This window comes from Meles meles, chromosome 19 (genome assembly GCF_922984935.1).
Source record: "Meles meles chromosome 19, mMelMel3.1 paternal haplotype, whole genome shotgun sequence".
Classification (NCBI taxonomy): Eukaryota; Metazoa; Chordata; class Mammalia; order Carnivora; family Mustelidae; genus Meles; species Meles meles.
The window spans coordinates 58,744,240-58,772,215 of NC_060084.1; the positions used below are offsets into that span (position 1 = coordinate 58,744,240).

The 27,976-nt window shown below is 48.4% G+C and overlaps 2 protein-coding genes and 1 pseudogene across 5 annotated transcripts; 2 read left to right on the forward strand and 1 right to left on the reverse strand.

Moving 5' to 3' along the window:
- Positions 1-532: 532 nt before the first annotated feature.
- ZNF550 (zinc finger protein 550) lies at positions 533-8,470 on the reverse strand. 4 transcript variants are annotated; one of them, XM_045989588.1, is made up of 6 exons: positions 8,335-8,470; positions 8,010-8,123; positions 7,561-7,663; positions 5,766-5,892; positions 3,524-3,619; positions 533-2,594 (listed from the first exon to the last, which is right to left on the reverse strand). In XM_045989588.1, the coding sequence occupies exons 4-6, from the start codon at positions 5,797-5,799 to the stop codon at positions 1,579-1,581; spliced, it is 1,146 nt and encodes a 381-aa protein (XP_045845544.1). In that variant the 5' UTR covers positions 5,800-5,892; positions 7,561-7,663; positions 8,010-8,123; positions 8,335-8,470; the 3' UTR covers positions 533-1,578. The 4 variants fall into 4 exon arrangements, with proteins under 4 accessions (XP_045845544.1, XP_045845543.1, XP_045845541.1 ...); XM_045989587.1 differs by lacking the exon at positions 7,561-7,663; XM_045989585.1 differs by lacking the exon at positions 7,561-7,663 and having other exon boundaries at positions 8,010-8,096; positions 8,335-8,443.
- On the forward strand, positions 8,455-27,795 carry LOC123930645 (zinc finger and SCAN domain-containing protein 4-like). Its single transcript, XM_045986835.1, has 7 exons — positions 8,455-8,584; positions 16,151-16,527; positions 17,359-17,524; positions 19,124-19,831; positions 26,983-27,077; positions 27,192-27,335; positions 27,496-27,795. The coding sequence occupies exons 1-7, from the start codon at positions 8,455-8,457 to the stop codon at positions 27,793-27,795; spliced, it is 1,920 nt and encodes a 639-aa protein (XP_045842791.1).
- Positions 20,391-20,497, forward strand: LOC123931985 (annotated as a pseudogene).
- Positions 27,796-27,976: the final 181 nt, after the last annotated feature.

Consider the following 27,976-nt stretch of genomic DNA (forward strand, 5'->3'; position numbering starts at 1 on the left):
GGAATTAGACCCTGACTGAGAAGTCCACATCCACATTTGTCAGGGGAAAATGAAGGAAACAGAAGAGCAGAGTGGAATCAAGAAATAGGAAGGGAGAGAGAACACTGGGCATTTAAAAACCATAGAAACAGGGGTGCCTGGGTGGCTCAGTGGGTTAAAGTCTCTGCCTTCAGCTCAGGTCATGATCTCAGGGTCCTGGGATTGAGCCCCGCGTCAGGCTCTCTGCTCCACAGGGAGCCTGCTTCCTCCTCTCTCTCTGCCTGCCTCTCTGCCTAGTTGTGATTTCTGTCAAATAAATAAAATATTAAAAACAAAACAAGTGGGTGGCTCAGTTGGTTGGACGACTGCCTTCGGCTCAGGTCATGATCCCAGAGTCCCGGGATCGAGTCCCGCATCGGGCTCCCAGCTCCACAGGGAGTCTGCTTCTCTCTCTGACCTCTTCGCTCATGCTCTCTCTCACTGTCTCTCTCAAATAAATAAATAAAATATTTAAAAAAAAAAAAAAAAAAAAAAAAAAAAAAAACAAAACAAAACAAAACACAGAAACAGGAGTTTTACTTATAAATACCAAAGCCTTAAGCAGTCCCAAGGGAGCATGTTTTAATGCGGCTGTTGTATGCAGACCCTGCTCTCAGACATCAGAGGCAAGTGGCAGGTGATGTTATTTTCAGATTTCTACTTCTAAGTTCAAGTACCTCATGACTCAGAGCTGACATTTCTCACAAAGAATGATGCTCCCTGTGGGTAGAGATGTATGCAACAAGGCTTCCAGCAAACGTCTCCAGAGTTGTCCTCACGATCCAAGCTTCCTGGCAGAAGAGCCATGAACACACATAAAAATGAAGGGCTCTTTTCTCAAACATTCCCCCACCAACATAATAAAACCGATGAAAACTGTAAGAGGTTTGGCAGGGAAATCTGACAGTTGGTGAAGACATTTGTTTTTTCCATTTATAGTCTAGATTTCCATCCCCCTTTTCTTCTTTTAAAAAATAATGCTGAGATGGCTTTCTAAGCATCAACCAAGGGGAAGATCTGTGGTTGGAGGTCTTTGTAAGTGCACAGTACCCACTGTCTGTCTCCAACATCCTTCTCACAGTAAGGCCTATGCTGTGTCCCATTCTATCTGACTCTTAGGTGCTGACCTGTCACAGGTTTTCTCACAGTAATGACAAGGATGTGGTTCCTGTTTGTTACAAATTCTCAGATGGTAAGTAACTTCTTCTGGCTAAAGACTCCTCAGTAGTTGCGTTCAGAATGTGTTTCCCTGAGGCTTTCTCTGACGCTGACAGAGGTAGACCCATGGGTGACGTGCCTTCTCGAAATTCTCTCTGGTGTGAACCCCATGATAAGTGGGCAGAGAGCAGTGGCTGGAGGCTTTCTCATGTTCACTGCATCACAGGCCTCCTTTCCAGTATGACTACTCATGTGCCTGAAGACCCAAAAACAACCTCTCCAACATTCTTTACACTGAGAGGGTTTTTGTTTTTGTTTCCTCCACTGCGCTCCCCTCGCGACGACAGAAGAGGAGCAGCGGGCGAAGGCCTTTCTACATTCACGGCACCGAGAGCGCTTCTCTCAAGTATGAACCCGCTGGTGCTGCAGGAGGTGTGACCTGCGTTTGAAGGCCTTCCCACACTCGAGGCACTTGTATGGCGTCTCCCCCGTGTGGATGACAGAGTGCTGAAGGAGGTATGTGCTCCGGTGAAAGGCTTTCCCACACTGGGCACACTCATAGGGCTTCTCCCCGGTGTGAATCCGCTGGTGCTGCATGAGTTCCGAGCTGCATCTGAAGGCCTTCCCACACTCCACGCAATCGTAGGGCTTTTCTCCCGTGTGGATGATGTAGTGCTGAATCAGGTGTGCTCTGTTGCTGAAGGATTTCTCACATTCTTTGCACTCAAAGGGTTTTTCTCCAGTGTGGGTCCTGTTATGCCGAATAAAAGTAGAGCGGTGGGTGAAGGCCTTTCGACACTGGCTGCACTCATAGGGCTTCTCCCCAGTGTGAATTGGATGGTGCTGCATGAGGTAGGACCTGCGTTTGAAGGCCTTCCCGCACTCCACACACTTGTATGGTTTCTCCCCGGTATGAATGAGGTAGTGGCGAATAAGGGTTGAGCTCTGGCTAAAGGCTTTCCCACATGCATTGCATTCATAGGGCTTCATTCCAGTGTGAACCCGCTGATGTCGAACGAGGTACCACTTCCGGTTAAAACCCTTCCCACACTGCTTGCATTTGTAGAGAATATTCCTGGCATGAATCATATGGCCTTTACTTCGTCCCTGTGGGTCACATTCACGGAGAACATGTCCCTGAGACACTCTTTCCTGTAACACCCTGGAGTGCAGATTATCCTCTGTCCCCAAACCATCATCTTCAAGGCTCATTCTCCCCAGATGGGTCTCTTTTCGAGCATCTGTCCCAGGCTTCAACTGACCTTTCTGCATTTCCACAAGCCCTTCCCAATCCTTGGCGTGCGCCAACCTGGAGTCCTTTGAAGATCCCTGAGTCGGGCTTCCCTGGAGCAAGGCTCCCTCAGACAAAACCAGCTGAGGAGTGCTTGGGTCCCTGGTCTGAAGTTTTGTGCTGTCACCTGCAGAGAAACCAACACACAGAGGGGTACTTTTAGTGATTCAATATGTAAGAAACAAACTCAACACTTCAGTGGGAAAGTGAGGGTGAAATAGCACCCTAGGACTGCTGTGTTCCCCACCTCTGGACCTGGGTTTCCAATGACTGTCTGCAGTCCTTCTAGCCTTGACACCATTCAAGGGAAAAACCCGAGGACAGGCTGGACCAGGGAACCAAGGATCTGGAGTGGAGACCCCTTCTCACAGTCCAGAGAAGAGGAGAGAGGACAATTTTGAGAACACTGTCTGTGGGGTATTTGCTTCAAGAATTGGTATTTCTTGGTGTTAAGAGAGTACACAGAAGTGGCACCAGATAGGACTGGGAAGAAAAAGAGGTCATCTTCCCACAGAAGTGTCCCATGAGCTAGGTCCTAATGCAGAACTAGAATTGCCAGAGAGAGAAGAGGAAGGGAGCACTGGGTTAGAATGGAAGGAAGCATGGGTAGGGTCACTCTTGGGGAGTGCTGAACAGTTAAAGGGAGAGAGGGCCCCAGGTACCTGGTGTAGCCAACACTGAAGGGTGATCATCATGAAAGGAAGAGAATTAAGACTGAAGAAGAGGGATGGAGGGACACTCCGAGACCAATGGTATAAATGACAAGCTTCTGCTCCGCTGGGAGGCATCACATGGTGGTTAAGAGCATTCTGCAGCCAGAAAGCCATTGTTCCAGTCCCGCCTCTACCAAGTGAGTGGTCTTGGATGGGTTACTTTCTTCTTCAAAGCACAATTTCCTCATCTGAGAGACTAGCAGACTCCATCTCTCATTCATGTTCTCCAGGAATGTGACCAAGAGGTCACAAGGAGTTTCACATGAAGTTCAGAGGCACTGGTTCCCTGCCTGCTGAAGGCTCCCTGACCACCCCCCACCCCTGACCACCTGTCTGCTCCTACCTGAGCAGGTGCTACGGGAGAGGCCTCCCTTTCCTGTCCACAGCTCCTGCCCATGCTCCAGCAGGTGGGCAAACTCTGCTTTGGGAACTGGATGCCCTGTTGATGGAGAAAGAAAAAGGTCATGGTGTATGAGAAGAAAGCAGTGTCTCCATCCCATCTGGGACTTCATGGCAGGGCCAAGACCTGGATGAAGCTGTGAAGAAAATGCTGATCTGTGACCTGGAAACCAAGCGCACAAATCCCATTCTTGGCTTCAACTGCCACAGAAGGTAGTCCTGTCTATCCAGACAACATCAATGTCTTTGAATCTCATCGGCAAAAACCATTTCACACACAGCCGTGGGACCCCGGGAAGGGGAGCCCCTCCTTCCAGAAGGGATTCTGTAATTAATCTAAGTCACTGTTCTCGAACACCCCGTGCATCAGAAACACTTAGGGATGCTTGGTTCCAACCTCAAACAGAAAGAAACAAAAGTGCTTGGGCTGAGGCCTAGCCATCAGTATTTCTGGGCTCTCTTGCTAGGGAATTCTCTCTCCCCAAGAGAACTAAAACCTGCCAGGGGAAGAAGTCGGTGAATAGCATCTCTGATGGGACTGGTATTCTGAGACAGGCAGGTAACCTGAGCTGAAGACAAAGCCTTTATTCCAGCACGACAGGAGGCTGAACAAGGGGCTGCTTCCCCAGTCCTGGCTGCAGCACCCCACAGGCCTGCAAGGGAGCCAGCCTGAGGAACAGGGAGATGCCTGGTCCAGGGAGAGGAGCAGAGAACCTGCACATCACTGAGGACAGAACCATGTAGCTGCAACCTCCAACCCAGGGCGGCCCCACCCCGGGGCTTCCCATTAGGTGAGATGGGGAATTTCCTTCAAGGGAAGCCATTTTCCAGCTTGTTTTTGTTTCATGCAGCCAGATACGGCTCAACATAGACACGTGGGTTCTGCACAGAATTTCAAGGGCTGAGGCATCAGGACCCACGGAAGTCTCCACTGGCAGATTCTGACCCTCAGGCTGGGACTCATTCGGGCAGGTCTCAGTAACAGCCACCGATGTGTCCTCTGTGCCTGCCACTGAGCTCAGGGAAGGGCAGGAGAAAAAGTGAACCAGACATTCCTTTGGCTCTGACAGGAGTTGAGCTCACTCTCACCTCAGGGCCTTTTCTTATATGGTTCCTCTACCTGGAACCCCTCCTCCACTTCCCCTCCAAGCTTCAATGCTCAGTTCCAATGTCACTCCCTGAGATACCTTCTTTGAAGCACCCATGATGGGTTATGACCACCTGGCTAAATACTTTTAAGTTCCCCTATTTCTCCTACGTACGACTCATCACAACTCATCTAAGCACTGGCGTCCGCCTTCCCACCTGAACTCAGAGTGACTGGTCTGTATTCTCACACACAGGGCGTCATTGTCACTGATGGCCTCTCTTTAAATGGACCCCATTTAATTTCTGCTAAGTATTTTGTTCTAAAATGGAACTCTTGTTTTGCTGTGGTAAATGAAAAAAGTCAAGTTCACTTTCCATAAATGGCAGGTTACCATCAAAACAACAACAGAATCAAAGTAATGCCATTAGAGCCCAACAAGTTCATGCAGAGAGCTCTGGACTGTGAGCCAGAGGCTGTTCCTTCTGCTGGAAAAATTACCCGCAATTAGGGCACCTGAAATACTCAGCACTGTTCTGAGACTTTCTCTTGACGCCAATCAACATTCTAGACTGAGGTGGTCAAAGGACTGGCTTTCTCAAGGTGTCCACACCTGGCATTTTGTGACATTCCTGTGCACTTTCTAAAGCATCTCCTGCCCCAGTGGAGGGCTGTGACCTAGGCCTCAGGAGAACATGTGATAATCATGAAAACACCACGGGTCTTTTTACAGAGACTGTGTTGTTCAGGAAGATCCCTGGGGCACTGATGAAAATATGGGGATCTGCCTGACTTACCCTCTCTCCTGAGGACAACCCATCACTCACAGCTATACTAACTGGGCCCCAGACACCTAACCCAATAGTCCGCAGCCTGAGTGTGCTGGGTCTTGGGGTGAGTCTGCGTTCAGGAGGAGGCTGTTTCCATCCAAAATGATCCCTGATGCCGACCTGATACAGGGAGACCAGGTAGAAGGACAAGGACTCAGAAAACTGCAGGGTCTTTGGGGAAGATGGAAGATGGCTCCTGTGACCTTCTTAATCAGCCAGGAATCAAGAAGGCTGGGCTGCCCCCACAGGGATGAGAGGTGAGCCCTTACCCAATGAGACCAGAAGCCCACAGGTCTCCAGCATCACCTCCTGGTACAGGGCCCTCTGGTCCAGGTCCAGATGTCCCCACTCTTCCTGGGTGAAGGTCACAGCCACATCCTTGAAGGTCACCAAAACCTGAAAAATCAAACAGAGGTAATGATGTTGACCTTATGCTGCTGGATGGGGCCCTATAACTCAGTCTCTGGTCGAGATATGGAGAGACCCAGGCCTGACTCACTGAGGCCTCCTGAGGGCAGAGCTCTGTGCTGGGCCCAAGGGGGAGATGTGTGTAGCCTTTGGACATAATGCAATCATGGCTGAGAGAAAACCTCCTCTGGGAAGCTGCTGGAGATTACAGATAGCAGCATTCCCATGAAGAACGTGGGGGCAGACAGTAGGTGATCTGGGACATCAGAGGAACAGGGAAAGTGATCATGACGATAATCCCAACAATGAGAACTGCGGCAACAGTGGCTCAGTCTCCCTGGTCCTCCCTCCCCTTGTGCCCGCCCCAGCTGAGGGCTTCACACACGGAGATAAAGTGACTAAAAATCCCCTATTCTGGAGCCAGACTCCCAGGGACTTTATTAAGACTCTTGAATCAGACACTTGCCAGCTGTGACCATGGGGCGGACATCCCATCATTTCTCTAAGCCTTGACTTCCACATCAGTACAATAATCGTTCCCACTTCACCAGGCAGTTCTGAGAAGTAAAGAGAAAATGTTCACATGGCAAACAGTGGAGTGCCTGGCCTGGAATGTGTTCAATGTATTTTGTGACTTTTACTAACCCTCCCACAGCCCACGAGGTGAATGCCACTGTTAACTCCAGCAGCCGGAGGCTCAGGAAGCTCTAGAAAGTTGCCCCCAGTCTCACTTTTAGGAGCAGAGAAAGGATCTGAACATCCAGTAAAAGGTGACAGCATTACCAGAAAACAGGCACCTTAAAAAAGGCTATTCTAAGTGGTGACACGGATGCACAGGAGTACAGAGAGACAGCCCTGCAGGGATGTGGGGACAGGGCCTAGGACAAAGGGAAGTGTAAGGGCAATGGCTGCAATATGGGAAGGACTTTGGCAGGTTCAGTACCACCCAGCTGGGTGCAGTGAGCAAGGGAAGATCCGAAGGGGATCACTGAGGTCAGTCTTGGGGCAGATGGAACAAAGCCCTGAGGGCCACAGAGGAGGCTGCGTGCATTTGATATAAGTATGATGGGAGCCCCTGAGGGGGAGACCCATTCACTTGTTCAACCATTTACTGAGCACCTTTTACAAGCCCAGGCCATTCTAAGTCTTGGCATAGGGCAGCAACAGGCGCTCACGATCCAGGGCTGGACACATCCTAAACAAGCAACTAAAATCAGCAAGACTATGTCAGAGGGCCCTAAAGAATCTAAAGACAAGAAAATAGAGCAAGGATGGGGCGCCTGGGTGGCTCAGTGGGTTAAAGCCTCTGCCTTCGGCTCAGGTGATGATCCCGGGGTCCTGGGATCGAGCCCCGCATCGGGCTCTCTGCTCTGCAAGGAGCCTGCTTCCTCCTCTCTCTCTGCCTGCCTCTCTGCCTAGTTGTGATTTCTGTCAAATAAATAAAATATTAAAAAAAAAAAAAGAAAATAGAGCAAGGAGACTAAAAAGATTGTAGTCCACTTTACATGGGGCAACATGGAAGGCACCTTTCAGGATGGCACACTGGAGTGGGTCTGAAATAAAGTGAGGGAGGGTGCCCCGTGGATGGGAGTGAGATAAGCGCTGACCATGATCAAGGCTATGAAGAGGGTACAGGGCTGACTGCTGGAGACTCACCTGGATCCCCTTGTGCGTTTGTGTCCAATGGCACACGCTAGTTAGTGCACACTATCATCACCGGCCATTTGAATGGACTCACTTTTCAAATGTAACTGAGTGTCTTAAACAAGAAAACAGATTCACTACTGTCAGGGGAAAGCCAGCTCCATTTGCCATAAACGGAAAGATAAACTGCCTGCCCTTCCACCTTTTCTGCCCTAGCACAGCAGCAATTCCAAAAAACCACTCCTGCGGCTCCTCCACCCCAGCCCTTAGCTTTAGCCGCTAGAGGCGAGACTCCCACTGGGCTGAGCCAAGACCAACACAGGCTCAGGAGACATCTCAGAGGAGAGAGGTCCCAGAGCGATGCTCCCGGGACCCTGTTCCCAGGACACACAAAACCCACGGACACTTTCTAGTTCCCTCAACCCAGGACGAGGAACTGTCCATACTCCTCTGTTTCACACCTGAGAACACACGAGTCCAGCGCAGCAGAGGTCCTCGCTCAAGGTCACGGGGTCGGAAAAGGGCGCGGCCAGAATCCGCGGTGGGCACTACGGGTCGGGACACACGGGGCGGAGCTGGGAGGGAAGCGGGGAGGGGGACTGCAGGAGCCACGCCTGTCCCTTCCACACAGCATCCCACCCACTGCCAGAGATGGGCGCTCCCCCACGGGACCCCGACCTGCCTTCTGGAGCCGAGAAGGCCCCACCGCGAGAGCCGAGAAACGGCGACCGGGGGAGCGGCGAGGCTCAGGGGCGCGGGGCCCTGCCTCCCCGCAAGCCCACTCACCTGCGCCGGGTCCACGGACGGCGCCATTCGGCCGCGGGGCTCCTGCGGGCTCGGCCCGCCCTCCCCCACGTCCCGCAGGGATGCGGGCAAAGCCGGTCACCGCCGTTCCCCGCCCACCCGATGAGCCACCGGGAACTCAACAGGCCGCCTCCTCCCCGGCAACGTCACAAGCACGCCCACCCGCGGCGCCGGAAGTCCCGCCTCTGCCAGCAGACCCAGCGACGCCCCTTCGTGCGGCACGGCCTTCTGGGTAATGTAGTTTTGTCCTGCCTCCTATCCAACGAGGAATCCTCTGCTCTTTCTAGGACGCGGCGCTGGGAGAGGGTGTGCAGAGGCTCCAGAGAAAAAGGGGGCAGCATCGGATACTCCCAAAGGAGACGCACCGAAATTTCCGCAGTTTCCGAAATTGCGTTTTCTTCATCTTTTTATTTTAAATTTTCTCATGGAGCGAGCAGGCACACTGTACTGTAAATGTTTTAAAACCACGTTTTCCTGCTGCCTCAACATCCTACATACAGGCTGTGAGCACCCCATCCACGTGACCAGGTACCCCGGTGTGATAATAAGGTTAGTCCCCTGTACCGCTTCCTCTTCTTGTCCTTCCCTGTGATCTAGTGACATTCCAGGGCATTAATGAATTCCCTTAAGTCGTTTGTGTACTCCCCCTTGACTCCCAATAATGACACTTGTTTAGGGGTCCTTTCTCTCTCTCTCTGGGCTCACCACCTGCTTGGTTGAGCCAGTTCCCTGGCTCCATCTGGCCTCCCATCTGGCCGCTTATATGAGGTATGGTGCCTCCTCTTCTAGGAGCTGTGAGTGTAAAGAATCCTTTAATTCCATATGCCACTGAGTATAATTTACACAGCCTTGTTGTAGTCTTGCTTAAAGACTTCACAAGGGGCACTTACTCCCGCATTCACTGTATGGGGGAGTAACACAAGATATCATAAAGTTATTATAGTGTCGTTTAGATACAAAGTACCTTCACTCAGAACTTGGAACTAATAAACATCTTGTTGCTCTTCAAATAGACTGAAGCATTAGAGTCAACTTTGTGAGTTTCGCCCTACTGGGCACCTGGGTGGTTCAGTCAGTTAAGTATCCAACTCTTGATTTCTGCTCAGGTCATGATCTCAGGGTTGTGAGACTGAACCCCGCATTGGGTTCTGTGCTGGGCATGGAGCCTGCTTAAGATTCTCTCTCTCTCCCTCTGCCCCTACCCCGCTTAAAAAAAAAAGGGGGGGGGGAGGAGGAGGAACCAGATGATGTGGCATTTTGCCTATTTCCCATGCAAAAATAATTCTTCCCTGTATGGATACATCTCAGTATTCCAGCCCCAGCAATCCCACCTGTTTCTCCTCTCCTCCATATATTTTTAACTGAATTTCCTAACAGAGATACTGCTATGGTCTGAATGTTTGTATGCCCCTCGATTCATATGTTGAAAACCTAATGCCCAACGTGATGGTATTAAGAGATGGGACCTTAGGGAGGTGATTAGGTCATGAGGGCTCTGCCTTAATAATAGAATTGGTACCCTTATAAAAGAGATACTAGAAAGTTTCCTTGACCCTTCCACCATGTGAGGACACAGCAAGAAGCAGCTATCTGTGAACCAGATAGTGGACTCTCACTAGACACCAAATCTGCCATTACCTTGATCTTGGACTTACCGTCTCCAGAACTGTGAGAAATTAAATTTCTGAAAGGAGAGCCACTGACAAATGTTTTTTCCTGCTGTGGTAGTGGCTATTATAATCACAACCTGAGTACATGTGCAAAGGGGACATCTTATCCCTGAGATAAACATTTGGGGGCCCCTGGGTAGCTTAGTGGGTTGAATATCCAACTCTTACTTTCAGCTGGTGTCATGATCTCAGGATCCTAGGACTGAGCCCTGCATCAGGCTCTGCACTCAGTGCGGAGTCAGCTTGAGGATTCTATCTCCCTCTCTCCCTTCCCCCACTCATGTGCTCTTTCTGTCTAAAATAAATTTTTAAAAAACCAACTCTCTCTCCCTCCACCGTCCTCCCCCCCTCACTCTCTCTCTAAAAAAACAAAACAAAAAGCATTTGGTTATTGTTTGAGGATGATGTTAATGATCCAAATAATTATTCTGGAAATTGCTAATGTTGGTACAGACTGTATTTTTAGGTATCTCAATAGAAGATTATGGAAAATTATTTATGCTTCTTTAGTATTTCTAGCTAATAAATGCAGAAGTAGCAATAGAAGTAGGATACAAATCCGTTTCATTGGTGCATGAAATAATCACCTACACAGTGATGACTACTGCGTGCAGACCATGTATAAGATGCATGGGGAATTGGTATGGGATAGAAAACACCAGCAACAAGACTGATCACAAAAGAGACACGCATACATCGGAGCAGACTTTACTTGAGGCAGTCACAGTTTCTCAACACTGCGTGTAGGGTATTATGGCCAAAGGTTGAATCTGGGTTTCAAAGTTGTTTGGATGGCAAGACTATTAACTGAAATTGGGGGGTGTTGGAATATGAGCTCAAGGTGCGTTTGAGACATTCAAGTGGAGACATTGGATTGAGGAGTTAGGAGGGCATTTGGAATAGACTCAGGATTTTAGCTGAGATTGGGCACATACTGGCTGGTCAGCTAGCCTGAAGGATGACTAGAGGGAAGAGGCCACAAGGTGATGGCGAAGCCAGTCCATTTACTTGATGGCTGCAGCTGCTTCTGCCATCAGATGTGAAATAGACAAGGCTAAAAGTCATGTTCGTATTTAGAGGACAGGGAGGTCGGAGAAACACAGTGCAAAGGAATGCCTTTAAGTCTGATAGACAAAGAGGAGGACAAATAAATGAATGGAGAATGTGGGAAAGAGTGGGATGCAGAGTATAATACAGACAGTAATTCAAGGGGGAAGAAATATCTTTTTTCCTGAGTCACAAAGACAATCTATAAGAAAGTATATGATATTATTATTTGTTATGGTTAATACGATTGCATGAATAATTCTAAAATCTATTTTGTCTAAGTGTTGCTAACCTTGTTTCGTTTTCACTTCCATTTGCACGGCAAATGCTTTTTCATCTCTTCGCCCCAGTCTGCAGATGTCTTTAGGTCTGAAGAGGCTCTTATAGGGAGCATAGACATGGTTCTTGCTTTTTAATCCATTCTGTCACCCTACTTTTGATTGGAACATTTAGGCCATTTACATTCCAAGTAATTATTGCTAGGTATGTAATTATTCCCATTCTGTTACTTGTTTTATGGTTGTTTGTTGTTTTTCTCTGTTCCTTTCTCCTCTTGCTCTCTTTTCTCATGGTTTGCTGTCTTTCTTTAGTGATATATGGATCCCTTTCTCTTTACCTTTTGCTTACATACTACCAGAGGTGGCTGGTGCCTTCCAGGTGATTTAAGTGAGCAATTAGAGTGATTTTCTCAACTCTTCCCTTCCCTGAAGTCTTTAATTTGGATCCAGCCAAATCTAAGATAGGCCTTGATTGCCCCCTGGGCTTTGCTAGTTTCTAGAATCTGAGTTTCCTCTAACTTTTAATTTCTCTGTGGTGATTTTGGAATATAGTCTGCTGCCCATCTTTCAGTGCCCTGAAACTGTCTTGAGATAGCTACTCCATAATTCTCTCTAGTCCAGTCTGATCCTCCCCACCCCGCTACTGCTGCCACAGCATTTTGGGGAGGCTTTTAACCTTGTCTTGCTGAAAAATCTATTTCAATTTGACACATACTGAGGAAGACCTACCAAGTGCCAGGTTCCATGTAGACTGCTGTGGGCAACCTAACAGATGAAAATCCCGGCCCTCCATTTGATTAAGTTCCATGATGGAGGCAGGGGAGTGATAAATTAAAAACAAGATAAATGGGTAGAATGTTGAGCTTGCCCAATGGTGATGTATCTCTCATCTTCTGTGGAATGGTCTCACTCCTCATGAGAGAGGCAACAGAAGTGCTGAGTTTCATAGAATCTCTTCCTGTTGCCTTTCTTCCTACTCACTGCGGGACAGTACCCCACCAGCCAGATTTTCAAACCAGGAGTCTCACAGCACTGTAACTTCACCTTCACACTATCCTTATATTAAATGTCTCCGGTATGATGTACTTTCTCAACATAAAGATAAACACGGATTTCTCTCTTCCCATTGAAGTGTCCAATCCCTGTGGGCTCTTCGCTGAACTAGGAACCTTTCCTCTGGGGTCCTAGGGATTGCTCCAATTCACCAGCCTGGGACTGACACAGGACAAGGGAATATTAGCCTGGTTCTCTGCCACACTTGCAATCCAACAATCTCAGGAAATTAGAAAGTACTGGCAAGTTTGTGTGAGACTCACTCAAGACAAAGCTTGGCCAGAATTTATGTGACACTAACGCTAATCTTGTATTCTCCCTCAGTGTGAGTGTTGTCACATCTCACTGCAGAAATATTAGTGTGTTTGATTGTGGCCAATTGCTCCCCCCACCAGGGATGCTATCTCGTGTGTTGGAGAGCTGAAGCTGGAGCAAGATGGAGATGCCATCAGGGATTCCATCAACAGGAAGATTTTATCCAATCATGTCTGTTAAACGCATCATCGACCCCACACCCTATAAAAGGGAGGAGCCTTAAGCAGGCGGAAAAGCCAGTGGAGATTTTGGCCCAGGAGTACCCAGTTGGAAGGTCAGTCTTCCTGAGTAGGTGAGTTTCCAGAACAAAAAGGAAATTAACAGTTTTTTTGCTCATGTTTTGTGCATGCTTATGTGGGTATAATCATTGCGGGGAAACTCCTAGTTGCAAAAATATGGGGCTTATTCAGGCATTAGGTGTGGTGTGTCTCTCAGTTGGATGCGGGCCCCCAAAGGTAGGGCGGCCAGATCAGGTGGAAATCGTTGTCCTAGCAGGTGAGAGGATTCGCTGACGCAGAACGAAGTTGATAGAGGTTTATCGAATACACCTCAAGGCAGCCGGCAGCTCCAAGGAGAGACTGCTTGTAATGGGCAGTGGGCTAGGGGCTGTTTTTAAAGAAGGAAGGTGAGGAGGTATGGTGACGTAAGGAATTTTTCTTTTTGTTGTTGTTGTTGTTGTTGTTTGTTTGTTTGTTTGGTAGCTATTCCTGCTTGTAAGTAGCTCAGTGATTAGTTAGGGCCTCTGGATGGTTTGAGGTGGGTCGCCTGATGGGGATCGCTGTGGTCCTTTCTGCACTCCACTGCTCAAGCCTATTGCCTAAAAGCGGCCCCTGCTCTGCCAGGGATGATCTATTCTGACTGATGCTCTGGCTGCGTAGGTATTGATGTTGTGGGCTTTGTAAAATCCTGGCCAGACTGAAAGAGTTCACCCTTTGGAAGCTTTTTTGTACAGCTCTGTTGTGTTGTTAATTTTGTTTCTGGTAAGACTTTTTTTTACTTGCCAGAGAGAGAGAGCTGGAGCACAAGCAGTGGGGAGGAGCAAAGGGAGAGGGAGAAGCAGACTCCCTGCTGAGCACTGCTTGATCCCGGGACCCTGGGATCAAGACTGAGCCACCCAAGCGCCCTTCTAGTAGGACATTGTTACAATATCTTGTTAGAGTGTTGGTCTAGAGCGGATTGGCGTCGGGGGTAGGGGCCAAGAGTCAAAGGGTAAGTACCAGCCATTCAGCACACCCTTATGAAGGCTAACCTTGTGCTAGGGTCTGTCCATGTGTTTTACATATGTTAACTCATTGAGTTCCAGTGACAACTCTAAAAGCTGGGTGTTTTTAAGAATTCTGTGACCGGGCGCTTGGGTGGCTCAGTCGTTAAGCATCGGGTCATGATCCCAGGGTCCTGGGATCGAGCCCCACATCAGGCTCCCTACTCCGTGGGGAAGCCTGCCCCTCCCTCTCCCACTCCCTCTGCTGTGTTCCCTCTTGCTGTGTCTCTCTCTGTCAAATAAATAAATAAAATCTTTAAAAAAAAAAAAAGAAAAGAAAAGAATTCTGTGGCAGATGAGGACCTTATTGGTAACTTGCTGGGGCCGAACAGCTTGTTCCACACCGAACCTGCAGTCGGATTTTGAATTCCGAGGTCTTAATCACAATGCTCTACAGTGGTGTCCCTGTGGGATTGAGTAGTTGCCGGCAAGTGTGACTGTGTGGTCTGCATGTGCCTGGGGTGGTCCTGAAGAAGAGAACTTGCAGGGAGGCACAGATGAAGAGAGCTGCAGGGGGAGAAGAAGACGAGCATACCTGGATGTAGACACCTAAGATGGGCGTAGAAGGGTGCGATGGCCCAGGCAAGGCCTCCTGAGACCGGGAAGGACTTAATACTTTTTCCTGAGGGCAAGGGAAAGTAACATGGGGGGGACTTGAGGAAATTAGCATTGTATACCAAAATCATCTGGATTAGGGAGAGGAAAAAAATGTATTCCGTTTTCTTCTGTGTTGTTCTGAATTCATCTCTATTTCATTTCTAGATGGGATCAGGATGGCTAATCCTGTCAGACTTACCAAATGAGGATGACACTGAAATATCTTCTAACAAAACCCAGTTCGTTTTCTGTGGCCACGTAATATACTGATTCCTCATCTTTTTGTTTTATAATATGACATTTCTTAAAAAGATGTTATTTTTAAGTAATCTCTACATCCAACATGGGGCTCAAACTCACAATCTTGAGATTAAGAGTCGCATGCTCGGGGCGCCTGGGTGGCTCAGTGGTTTAAGCCTCTGCCTTCGGCTCAGGTCATGGTCCCGAGGTCCTGGGATCGAGTCCCACATCGGGCTCTCTGCTCAGCGGGGCCTGCTTCCTCCTCTCTCTCTCTCTCTGCCTGCCTCTCTGCCTGCTTGTGATCTCGCTCTGTCAAATAAATAAATAAAATCTTTAAAAAAAAAAAAAAAAGAGTCGCATGCTCTACCGACTAAACCACCCAGGCGCCCCAGTAGGAAATTTTTTAAAAATACAGATCCTGGGGCGCCTGGGTGGCTCAGTGGGTTAAGCCTCTACCTTAAGCTCAGGTCATGATCTCAGGGTCCTGGGATCGAGCCCCACATCGGGCTCTCTGCTCTCTTGGGGGAATCATTAAAAAAAAAGGTTTATCATCAATAAAGTTAATTAATTAACCTCATTAACTAAAAGAGGAGTGTCTTTTTATATGCTCTTGTGTAACACCATTCTTTATTTCTTTTTTTTTAAAGATTTTATTTATTTATTTGACAGACAGAGATCACAAGTAGGCAGAGAGAGAGGAGGAAGCAGGCTCCCTGCTGAGCAGAGAGCCCGATGCAGGGCTTGATCCCAGGATCCGGAGATTTTGACCAGAGCCGAAGGCAGAGGCTTAACCCACTGAGCCACCCAGGCACCCACATTATTTCATTCTTAAATGTCTCATAAAATTCACCAGTGGAGTAATATGGGCCTGAAATTTATATTTTATTTTTGTTTTTTAAAATTATTCCAGTGCTATAATTAAATACATATTTCTTCTATTTGTAGATTACAGTTTTTTAAAGATATTATTTATTTATTTGAGAGAGATTGAGGGTAAAGAACAGAGGGAAAGTGAGTGGGAGAAGCAGACTCCCCACTGAGCAAGAGCCCTATGTGGGACTTGATCCCAGGACCCTGAGATCGTGACCTGAGCTGAAGGCAGAGGCTTAACCCACTGAGCCCCCCAGGCGCCCATAACTTATAGTTTTTAAGGATCCACCACTATCAGTGCTATGCAACATTTGACTATTATTTTAACTAGTAAAATAAGATAAAAAAATACATCCAATATTATTTATAGATGTCCTGATTTTGTTTTGAAACAGATCTCCAGAAACACTGGACTTCACAAACTGAATCCAGGAAGTTGAGTCTCTGATAAATATTCCTAAGAATAGATTCGTTTCTGTGTGAACCATCCATGGATGACCCTGGATCAAAAAGTAAACACTTTACACCCCGCCAAGGACCTGCTTTCCAAAAGGCAAAGGACATTTCTGAGTTCAAGGATGCTCGGCACAACTTATTTCAAAATGGCAATGGCTCCCATGCAAAGCAGGAACTGCAGAGACTCTATAAATCATTTTACTCATGGCTGCAGCCAGAAAAACACAGCAAGGATGAAATCATTTTTCAAGTGGTCCTGGAACAGTTCATGATCAACAGGCACTGGAGTGATCGGTCTACATTGAAGAAGAAATGGGAATCCAGTGGCAGAAACCTGGCGAAATTCATGGAGGCTCTGAGTGATAGTTCTGTGAAGCCACCTAACCTAGTGAGTAGAAGGTTCTTTTTCCCCTGGAGTGAAGGGCCGAAAGGAGTAAGGAATAAGTAGTCAGTAGGAGGCAGCTGGAAGAGAAAGAAGTTATTGTAGATGCCGTTATTTGTCAGATTACACTCTTCCTCACCAAGGGGAATCTTTAGCAACCAAAGTGAGCAAAAGTAAAGTGTTCTAGCCATTCTTTCAGTGGGATGTAATATACGAACCAACACATCAATTTAGTTCATTGAGATTTGTTGGAGAGGGGCGCCTGGGTGGCTCAGTGGGTTAAAGCCTCTGCCTTCAGCTCAGGTCATGATCCCAGGGTCCTGGGATCGAGCCCTGCATCAGGCTTTCTGCTCGGTGGGGAGCCTGCTTCCTCCTCTCTCTCTGCCTGCCTCTCTGCCTACTTGTGATATCTCTCTCTGTGTCAAATAAATAAATAAAATCTTTTTTAAAAAAAGAGAGATTCGTTGGAGAGATGGTGGAAGAACTCACTGAAAAGTTGTCGGTTGGGCAAAACTTCAAGGATGAGATGAAATGCCTTGACAAGAGCTGGATCTTCCCTCAGAAAACTGTAGTATTCATCTTCTTCTTTTTTTTTTTTTTTTAAGTTTTATGTATTTGAGAGAGGGTGTATGCCCGAGCAGGAGGGAGGTGTGGAGAGGGAGAAGCAGACTCTCCACTGAGCAGGGATGGGCTCAATCCCAGGGCTCTGGGATCATGACCTGAGCAAAAGGCAGGTGCTTAACGCCTGAGCCATCCAGGCGCCCCTTCATCTTTTTTCATTAGGAAAGACACATTAGTGAAGAATATGTAACAATGATCACTGTTTGTTTATAACAGGTTCATGTCTACATGCAGGGACAGGAAGCCCTCTTTTCTGAGAATATGCCTTTAAAAGAAGTCATTATCCATCTAACAAAACAGCTGTTAATAGGATCCCCAGCAAGGACGTCCATGGGGACACCTTCCTGGACTCCCCAAGATACTTCCCTGGAAACAGGACAAGGTGAGTGGGGTAAGCTGAGGTACCAGAGGGATTCAGGTGGCTCTTTCTTTCTTTTTTTTTTTTTTAATTCGTTTATTTGTTTATTTACAGCATAACAGTGTTCATTGTTTTGGCATCACACCCAGTGCTCCATGCAGTATGTGCTGATCCCTATTACCCACCACCTGGTTCCTCAACCTCCCACTCCCCTCCCCCACCCCCCCCGCCCCTTCAAAACCCTCTGGTTGTTTTTCAGAGTCCATAGTCTCTCATGGTTCATCTCCCTTTCCAGTTTCCCTCAACTCCCTCTCCTCTCCATCTCCCCATGTCCTCCATGTTATTTGTTATGCTCCACAAATAAGTGAGACCATATGATACTTGACTCTCTCTGCTTGACTTATTTCGCTCAGCATAATTTCTTCCAGTCCTGTCCATGTTGCTACAAAAGTTGGGTATTCGTCCTTTCTGATGGAGGCATAATACTCCATTGTGTATATATACCACATCTCCCTTATCCGTTCATCCGTTGAAGGGCATCTTGGTTCTTTCCACAGTTTGGCGACCGTAGCCATTGCTGCAATAAACATTGGGGTACAGATGGCCCTTCTTTTCACTACATCTGTATCTTTGGGGTAAATACCCAGCAGTGCAATTGCAGGGTCATAGGGAAGCTCTGTTCTTAATTTCTTCAGGAGTCTCCACACTGTTCTCCAAAGTGGCTGCACTAACTTGCATTCCCACCAACAGTGGAAGAGGGTTCCCCTTTCTCCACATCCTCTCCAACACACGTTGTTTCCTGTCTTGCTAATTTTGGCCATTCTAACTGGTGTCAGGTGGTATCTCAATGTTGTTTTAATTTGAATCTCCCTGATGGCTAGTGAAGATGAGCATTTTTTCATGTGTCTGATAGCCATTTGTATGTCTTCGTTGGAGAAGTGTCTGTTCATATCTTCTGCCCATTTTTCGATATGATTATCTGTTTTGTGTGTGTTGAGCTTGAGAAGTTCTTTATAGATCCTGGATATCAACCTTTTGTCTGTACTGTCATTTGCAAATATCTTCTCCCATTCCGTGGGTTGCCTTTTTGTTTTGTTGACTGTTTCCTTTGCTGTGCAGAAGCTTTTGATCTTGATGAAGTCCCAAAAGTTCATTTTTGCTTTTGTTTCCTTGGCCTTTGGAGACATATCTTGAAAGAAGTTGCTGGGGCTGATATCGAAGAGGTTACTGCCTATGTTCTCCTCTAGGATTCTGATAGATTCCTGTCTCACGTTGAGGTCTTTTATCCATTTCGAGTTTATCTTTGTGTACGGTGTAAGAGAATGGTCGAGTTTCATTCTTCTACATATCACTGTCCAGTTTTCCCAGCACCATTTATTGAAGAGACTGTCTTTTTTCCATTGAATATTTTTTTCCTGTTTTGTCGAAAATTATTTCACCATAGAGTTGAGGGTCCATATCTGGGCTCTCCATTCTATTCCGCTGGTCTATGTGTCTGTTTTTATGCCAGTACCACGCTGTCTTGGTGATCACAGCTTTTGTAGTAAAGCTTGAAATCGGGTAACGTGATGCAGGTGGCTCTTTCTTGGGCACGACTTCACCGAGTCACTTTATCCCCCACAGGAGAGAAAGCTAAAGAAAATGGTGACAACATTTATCACATAAATGACAGTATTACCAGTCAAAGCAGTGAAATACCTTCCCTGCTCATTATCCAGGAAGAGGACAGTGTTTCTTTGAAGAATCCACTTAGCTCCAGAAGAGCAGCTCTAGGCACAGCCAGGTCCCAGGAAGGGGCCCTGGAAGGACCCTCCTATCAAGAGGTCCTTACGGAGGGGGGACCAGGGTTTCTCTCTCAACCAGTCCAGGTCACCCCTGAGCCTGTTCCTACCCACCAGAGAACTGAGAGGAAATCCACATGTAGGGGACAGCAAGGAGGACGCCGTGAAACCCTAAACTCATACAGATGTGAAAAGTGTCCCAGGTTCTTCAGGTATCTCTCTCAGCTACAAGCCCATCAGAGAAGACACAATAACGAGAGGACATTTACTTGTGCTGAGTGTGACAAAGGCTTCTTCCAAGCGTCAGACCTACACGTGCATCAGAAGATTCATGCAGGAGAGAAGCCTTTCCCGTGCAGCATGTGTGAAAAATCCTTCAGCCACAAAACCAACCTTCTGGCGCATGAGAGAATCCACACAGGAGAGAAGCCCTACGAGTGCTCCCTCTGCCGCAGAAGCTACCGCCAGTCGTCCACCTACCACCGCCACCTGAAGACTCACCAGAAGAGGGCCTCCGGAGGACTTCCTTCCACACCAGGAGCTTCCTCAGGTGCAGCCCCAGTGGAATGATGTAGAAATACGAATGCAGATGCGTGTATTTCCATGGCACTTCCCTGTTTAGAACGTGTCATTTCCTGATTATATTGTCCGTGTACTGTCCTCACTAAACTGTGGGGGGGGGGGAGGAATTTCCGAGTTTGTTCGCTAGAGCATCTCACGTGCCTAGAAAGGTGGCTGACATATTTCAGGTAGCCAACAAAGAGTCCACTGCATGAATGCACGAATGTGTAATGTTGGTGCTTATTGCTAAAACCCAGCAACGTTCAACCACAGGACACGAAGAGCTGCTCCCAGTGGTCAAGGGATGCTTTCCCTCCTGCTTCCCTCTCCTCTGTCCACACTTTTTTTTTTTTTAAGATTTTATTTATTTATGTATTTGACAGAGAGAGATCACAAGTAGGTAGAGAGGCAGGCAGAGAGAGAGTTGGGGAAGTAGGCTCCCCGCTGAGTAGAGAGCCAGATGCAGGGCTCAAGTCCAAGACCCCGAGATCATGACCACTGAGCCACCCAGGCGCCCAGTAAAGAATTTTTTTTAAAAGATTTTATTTAGCTTTGCGCAGTGGCAGTATCGTAGCCAATGAGGTTTATCCGAGGCGCGATTATTGCTAAAAGATTTTATTTATTTAAAAAAAAGATTTTATTTCTTCATCTGAGAGAGAGTGCACACAAGCAGGGGGAGAGGCAGAGGGAGAGGGAGAAGTGGACTCCCCACTGAGCTGGGAGCCTGATGTTGGGGCTCTATCCCAGGACCTAGAGATCAAGACCTGAGCCAAAGGCAGGTCTTAACGGCAGACGCTTAACCATCTGAGCCACCCAGGTACCCCCAAATCAAAGGATTTATTATGCTCACAAGTCCTAGAGGAAGGAGTTATACCATACCCCATTCAGGAAGCTGTATGGGGGGAGCACCCAGGGAACTGACTCAAGCAAGCATGTGGGGAACCCAGAAAGAGAGGGGGGAATACACAAGCAAAAGACGGGATTTCACGTGTGTGACTGAAGGTCACAGTCAGGGAGTTGGCGGGGGGGCGGGGTATGAAGAGGAACTTGTGGCAGCAACCAGCCTTACTACACTGGTGCAACTGTCATCTGCTGGGGTGCTCATAGCCTGTTTGTGGGGATGTTGAAGCATCAGAAAAATTGGAAGTTTTATCAATTTACAATGCAGTCTATTCGGTGATGCCTCAACAGCATTAACAATACTAATAAGGATGGATAGCACTTGCCGTCTTGGTTGTGGAGATATTAAGAGTGAGTGAAGAGGTATCTGTGTGGCTCAGTTGGTTAAACATGTGACTTTTGAGCTCAGTTCATGTCTTGATCTTAGGGTCGTGAGTTCAAGTGCCGCGTTTGGCTCCCACGAGTGAGTGGGGTCTGACCAAGTGTGCTGTTCCTTGGGTCCTGCGTTTATCAGAGATAACCTAAGGGATGGAAAGCAGCAACAGTCCACTGGGCTGCATCATCTACAATGGTTAGCAATGTCATTCACATCGTCTACCAAATCCTGTGTCTGTTCACTCAGTTAATCCCAGGGGGCTCTCTGGGTAACCAAGGGGTCTGGGGGCAAGTTGACCACCAGCATCCTGGCATGTGGAAAGGGACTGAGGATAAAAGAGACCACCCCCTCAGACTGATGGAATGTACCAGATGGCCCAGATCTGGCTCCATCATGTCTTAGGGAGGCTTTGGTGTCTGTGCTGTGTTTCCCAGAGCATAGTGGGAAGCTTCTTTTGGAGGGTCAGGGGCTCTCCTGCGAGAGTCTCTGTTCCCAGCAAAGCCCAGGAGGTAGCAAGTTATTTGTTGTTTTAATGACGTATATCCCAAGGCTGAGAGGGATAGTTTTGATTCAGAGGCCCTGGGACAACTAGCATCTATCATTCTGGTCCAGACACTCCACGAGGCATGAGAAGAGTGCCAAAGCCTCTTAGTGGAGTTTCTGAGGGCACTAGCGGAACTGGCCGTTGAGTTTGATTTAAATTTGTAAGTAAGAAGTATGTTGCCACCAAACCCCAGTAAGTGGATCAAGTGAATCTGCTTGGAGGAGGGTGTCATCAGTGTAATGTCACACCTGTATTTTAGGAGAACGGTGGTTCTGTGCAGGTTGTGTGAGATGGCAGAGCTGTCGTGCTAACCCAGGCGTGACTGGAAAAGGTGTGTTGTGTCCCTTTGGAGGTGGAAGGAAACGGCATTTGAGAAGCTGTTAAAATAGGCTGATTAAACAGAAACTGTTTGCCAAATCTCTAAGTGCAAACTATTTGCCAGCTATTAATTGAGGAGGATCAGTAATTTTAATAATATCGGACATCGGGTATGGGCCTTTGGTAGATAGGACCACAGCATCACAGTTGTGGAGATCCAGCAAGAGTTGTCCCCCTCCCCCCACCAGCAGGTGAAAACAGGCAAAGCTGGGCTGGAGGCTCAGTGGGATAATCATCCCTTTGTTAATTAGTTTCATGTAATAAGTTTCGATCCTGAAGGCCTTGATTTAACTTACATTGGGCCATATTAACTATTTTTTTTTAATTTATTTATCTGACAGACAGAAATCACAACTAGGCAGAGAGGCAGGCAGAGAGAGGAGGAGAAGCAGGATTTCCGCTGAGTGGAGAGCCGGATTCAGGGCTTTTTCCCAGGATCCGGAGATCATGACCTGAGCAGAAGGCAGAGGATTAACCCACTGAGCCACCCAGGCACCCCTGGAAACTTGTTTTAATTTGGTTATATACACATTTGGATACAAACATGCACAGTTTATTTAATCACCTTTTAATTTTTCTCCCCTTGTATGTAAGGGTGTGTTTTCAAATCAATAAGTAATTTAGAGCTAGCATTATGCTCGCCACATCTGCGTCCCCTGAGTATCTGGGGTGTAAAGTTCTTTTTTTCCCCATGCCTCTAGAGCAGCAGGCGGTACCCCTCCGCCCCGTCCCAGGCTTTGCTCCTGTCTTTGACTGATAAGCTGAAAAGGCCGGGGGGCGGGGGGGGGGGGGGGGGTAGTTTGCCGCTGACCTCTCCAGGCAGTAGCTACCCTTAGTAAGGCCCCAACTGCAAGATAATCAGCCTTTTTTTTTTTTTAAAGATTTTATTTATTTATTTGACAGTTAGAGATCACAAGTAGGGAGAGAGGCAGGCAGAGAGACAGAGAGAGGAGGAAGCAGGCTCCCCGCCAAGCAGAGAGCCCGATGCGGGGCTCGATCCCAGGACTCTGGGATCATGACCTGAGCGAAAGGCAGAGGCTTTAACCCACTCAGCCACCCAGGCGCCCCGATAATCAGCCTTTTTGCCTTTGTTCTTTTTCTCTTCTTTTCCCTCTCTTTTTTTTTTTTTTTAAGATTTTATTTATTTATTTGACGGAGAGAGAGATCACAAGTAGGCAGAGAGGCAGGCAGAGAGAGAGGAGGAAGCAGACTCCCTGCGGAGCAGAGAGCCCGACGCGGGGCTCGATCCGAGGACCCCGAGATCATGACCTGAGCTGAAGGCAGCGGCTTAATCCACTGAGTCACCCAGGCGCCCCCTTTTCCCTCTCTTTTAGCAAAACCTTTTAGAATGGCTCTTATCTGTAGGCAGTTAATTGTTTCCCCCCCCCCCCCCCCCCCCCGCCTCCTGCGCTGACCACTAGGCTATCTCTCCAAGCTGTGGGCTCCCTTTCCAGGGCGTCCGGCTCCGCCTCAGAGGGGCTGGGACCACGAACCACCGCGGGAGGGATGCGGGGGGGTGGGGGTGGGGGTAGCCAGGACCCTTAGCATGAGTCTGAGAGGACTATGCTGGGGACCTGCCACCTGCCCCCACAGGGAGGGGTGCAGGGGTGATCTTCCCCAAAAGCTACTGAAAAGCACTGAGCGCTGCGCACGGGTCTCCCTCTCAGCCCTCAGCGCATAGCGACGGCCTCCGGGGAGGTGCGCGGCTCGGTGGCTGGAGACCTGAAATCCCCGTTACCAGAGGCTCTCAGAGAAGTACCGCATCTGGGAGCCAGAGGATAATTCCTCCTCCTTGTCGGGATGGCAGCCGGAGAGCGGTGTCCCGGGTGCATTACTGGGCTGGGGACAGGGTCTGTACTTGGAGAGGCCAACGTGGCTGCGCTCGGAAGGAAGGGGCAACACCAAGCAGCACGGAGCAGGGCGCGATTGTCAAGACAGGGAACCTTCCCGGACGGTGCAGACAGTAGGCTCAGTAAGCAAGCCTGGCAGTAAGTGCTCAAAGGCATCTCTGGGGGCCTTTCCCCAGAGTTCAGAATCGTCCCATTCCCCTTGCAGTCTTTAAGGATCACTCCAACAGGGCAGCAGAAACTACACTTGGAGAGGCATATGAAAGTCAAGAATTTATTGTACTCACAGGTCCTAGAAGACCGAGGCCAGGTGCAGACTCAGGGGGCCAGATGGGAGGAGAGCCCAGGAAGGCCTTTCAACAAGCAGGAGAGGACCAGAGAGAGAGAAACAATAAACACCAACAGGAATCAGAGACGGGAAAGCAAGAAGGGGAACTTGGGGCAGGGACCAGCCTTCTCACACTGGTTATTTGGTCTCCTGGTCTTCACAGGCTGTTTGTGGGGATGTTGAAGCATCAGGGAAATAAAAAGTTTAAAAAATTTTAGCATACTGAGTGTGTCTGTGTGTTTGATTGTTGTGTTTCCATGTCCCTAATAGCATCTCTATAAAAATAGCGAGTAATAAGCATTGGGCTGAAAATCTCCATGCTCTTCTCTTTTGGTCGTGGGTTCAGGATTCTCTATTGTGTCTGTGACATTACCTTTCCAGCAAATATCTGTGGCCCATGCAAAGTAGATGCAATGTCATCTCCTATTTAGAGAAGTAGAAGTAATATTAAATAAAAAGTGATAACAAGGTTGCAAAAGTTGGAGAGCAGGAATGACCAGGAATTGTAGATGCCTGAAGGTCTACATGTGACCCTGACATGTAACTAGACATAGATGTGCTTTGGTAGACTCTGAACTCAGCACTCACTTTGGATCTGTTAAATTTATTGGAATTTCTAAAGCTTTCGCCCCTCTTAGCCTTTGATTAGTGGTAACTTAGTCTAATTACCTAAGTCCCAGCCTGAAAAACTGTGGGGTGGGCATTTTTCTATTACTGTCCATGAAAGCAAGACGTACACAGCTTAGTCCCTAATTGTGCCTGCACAAGGACATGAGGTAGGACTTTGTTGTCCGTGAATGACTGCAGTTCTTCAACAGCATGTTAATCTAGGATTCACTGAGATTCACAGAATATTTTCAGTTTGCCTATATTATTTTTAAAAATTTTTGATGACTTTCATCTTATGTAAATTGTACATTTTTACATACTCTCATTTAATTAAGTTATTTTTAGCTTCTCTTTTTGACATTGCTTATGAAGTACTTGCCATAACTCTTGGAAGAAATAAATTTCTAAGTGGTTTATTTTTGTGCTCAATATGCACTTTTATTTTTATTTTTTAAAGATTTTATTTATCTATTTGACAGACAGAGATCACAAGCAGGCAGAGAGGCTGGCAGAGAGAGAGGAGGAAGTAGGCTCCCCACTGAGCAGAGAGCCCGATGCGGGGCTCGATCCCAGGACCCTGGGATCATGACCTGAGCTGAAGGCAGAGGCTTTAACCCACTGAGCCACTCAGGCACCCCTCAATACGCACTTTTAGAGCAGTGAGTAAACATGACACCACAGATTCCCTGTTTACATTTACTCTTCCGGCTACTCTAATGTCCTCTTCAACTCTCTCCCCAAGCTGGTATTGCTCAATGTGCTCATGAATGAAAAATAATCTCCTTGTGGAGACAATATATTCAAGTGACCAAGGTTCCAACACAGACACATGCTCAGTGGATTCTCTCATACCTAAATGACTTCTCAAATTCAGAGAGGTCTTAAATTTTTTCATCCTTCCCTGATGTTTCCCCAGAGCTTCCTGCCACTATCTTTTTTTTTAAAGATTTTATTTATTTATTTGACAGAGAGAGAGATCACAAGTAGGCAGAGAGGCAGGCCGAGAAAGAGGAGGAAGCAGAGAAAGAGGAGGCAGGCAGAGAAAGAGGAGGATGCGGGGCTCGATGCGGGGCTCGATGCGGGGCTCGATGCGGGGCTCGATGCGGGGCTCGATCCCAGGACCCTGAGATCATGACCTGAGCCAAAGGCAGCGGCTTAATCCACTGAGCCACCCAGGCGCCCCTTCCTGCCACTATCTTTAAAGAACTACATAAACACTATCAATAACTCTGTCATTTCTATTTCACTACTGTCTTTCAGAAATAATCTGAATTCCTCTTGCAGAAATTTCCCTTCAGTAACAGGAGAAATGATCATTTCCCAGCAAGTGGATGGGACCATGCAGTTCAGGTGCTCCCTTCCTCTTGAGATTCAGGTACCCCCTTAATATTGGGATTCACGTGCTCCTTTTGCCCTTATGTTGAGTGTGAAGTATGCAGCCACTGTCCCGTATCAAAATAGCAATTGTTGCGGGGCGCCTGGGTGGCTCAGTCAGTTAAGCATCTGCTTTCGGCTTGGGCCTTGATCTCAAGGTCCTGGGATCAAGCCCCACCTCAGGATCTCAGCTCAGTGGGGAGTCTGCTTCTCCATCTCCCTCAGTGCTCTCCCTCTCAAATAAATAAAATCTTTTTTTTTTTAAAGTAGCGTTTGTTTAGTTGCTCTCCACTTGAGATACATGTCTGATTGCTGAAAGGAGTTGGATATCTTGGAATATAGGGAAAGAAATACCCTATGGATTAAGCTGTTCCTCAATGGGTAGGACTCAGTCACAATACATAGGGAGGAGAGACGTTTTCTGTGGGACCCAGGGGCAAAGCTTCACCCTTGTGCATTTGCTTCAAGGCAATCTCATTTCCCTCTTCCATCTTCCTGTTATGAACCTATCCAGTCTTTTCCTCTTGTTCCTGACTGAACATAATGAAACTCAAACAACTCCCTTCTGACTCTTGAAGTTTCTTGGCATGTGAAGAACAATAAGATAATGTTTATTCGTGTACAACTAAGAATGTACATGTTTATGTCGAAATGACTTAATGGAATATGTCCATTTGTATCAGTAGCCTTGGGGGGCATCTAAAGTACTGGCTTTATTCTCTGGGAGCCTGCTGAGCTTCAGGGGGCCTGAAATCATGTTTCTAAAAACTTTTTCCACTTGCAGACAGTACCCCTATAAATCTGCACGAATCCCTTAAGGAAGCCTCCGGAACGTCATTACACCCTTTCCAGAAGCTCCGAGCCCTTGGGACGGTTCGGGTGGGAACGTCTTCGCCGCGGCTCCTACTACGTTACCCAGAGGGCGCCGCGCCGACGGGCTGCGGGTTGAGCCAATGACGGCACAAGAGAAGGGTTTTTCTGCGCGTTTGACAGCTCTTGGGGCGGGACTTCCGGCGTCCTCGCTGTGGCGGCAGTTTTGGGCGCTTCTCGGTTTGTTGCGGCACCGTCTGGCGGGCGCGGGACTCTGCTGACGGGACCGAGAAGGAGCGAGGGGAGACGCTGCCCCTGCCGCACAGAGTGAGGCCCGCGGCAGGCGACGCCACCCGGGCTGCCCCGCGCGGGGGCCGGGACGCGGATCGCCGGCTCGGGTGTCGTCTCCGTCACCGAGTCCGATGGCGGCGGCCGCGCCCAGGGACCCGGCTGAAGTAAACGCTCGTCTCCCGGGGCCTCCCCTCAGCCCCCGACCCAGACCTCAAAGGCCCGAGCGCGGGGCGCCTGCTCGCAGCCCTGCGGCCCAGGCCCGGGTGTCCGGGACAGGGAGGCACCGGTGGGCGGGGGCCCGTGTGTGAGCGCCGGCGGGCTGCGTGCGGGAGCGGACTCCGGGCTGAGGGGCCGCCGGGGCGGGGGCTGCAGGAGGCCTGACGGGGGAGGATTCTGCCCTCAGGGGACGGAGCGTGAGGCGGATCCAAGCTTGCACTGGCGGGCGGAGGTGCGGTTTCTCTGCCCCGAGGGCGGTGAGAGCCGCGGATGGTTGTGAAGAGAAGAGGGACGCGGTCTGATTTAGGGTTTTAAAGGTTTTTCCAAGGACTGCTCAGAGGGAGAACAAACTGGAGCGACAGTGAGGGCACTGAGGCACTGGGGGTGGGTCCAAGTGACGGGACTGGGAAGGGTAAGTCCAGAGAACTGGAATCTGGAGTTTATTTAGCCTTTCAGCCTAA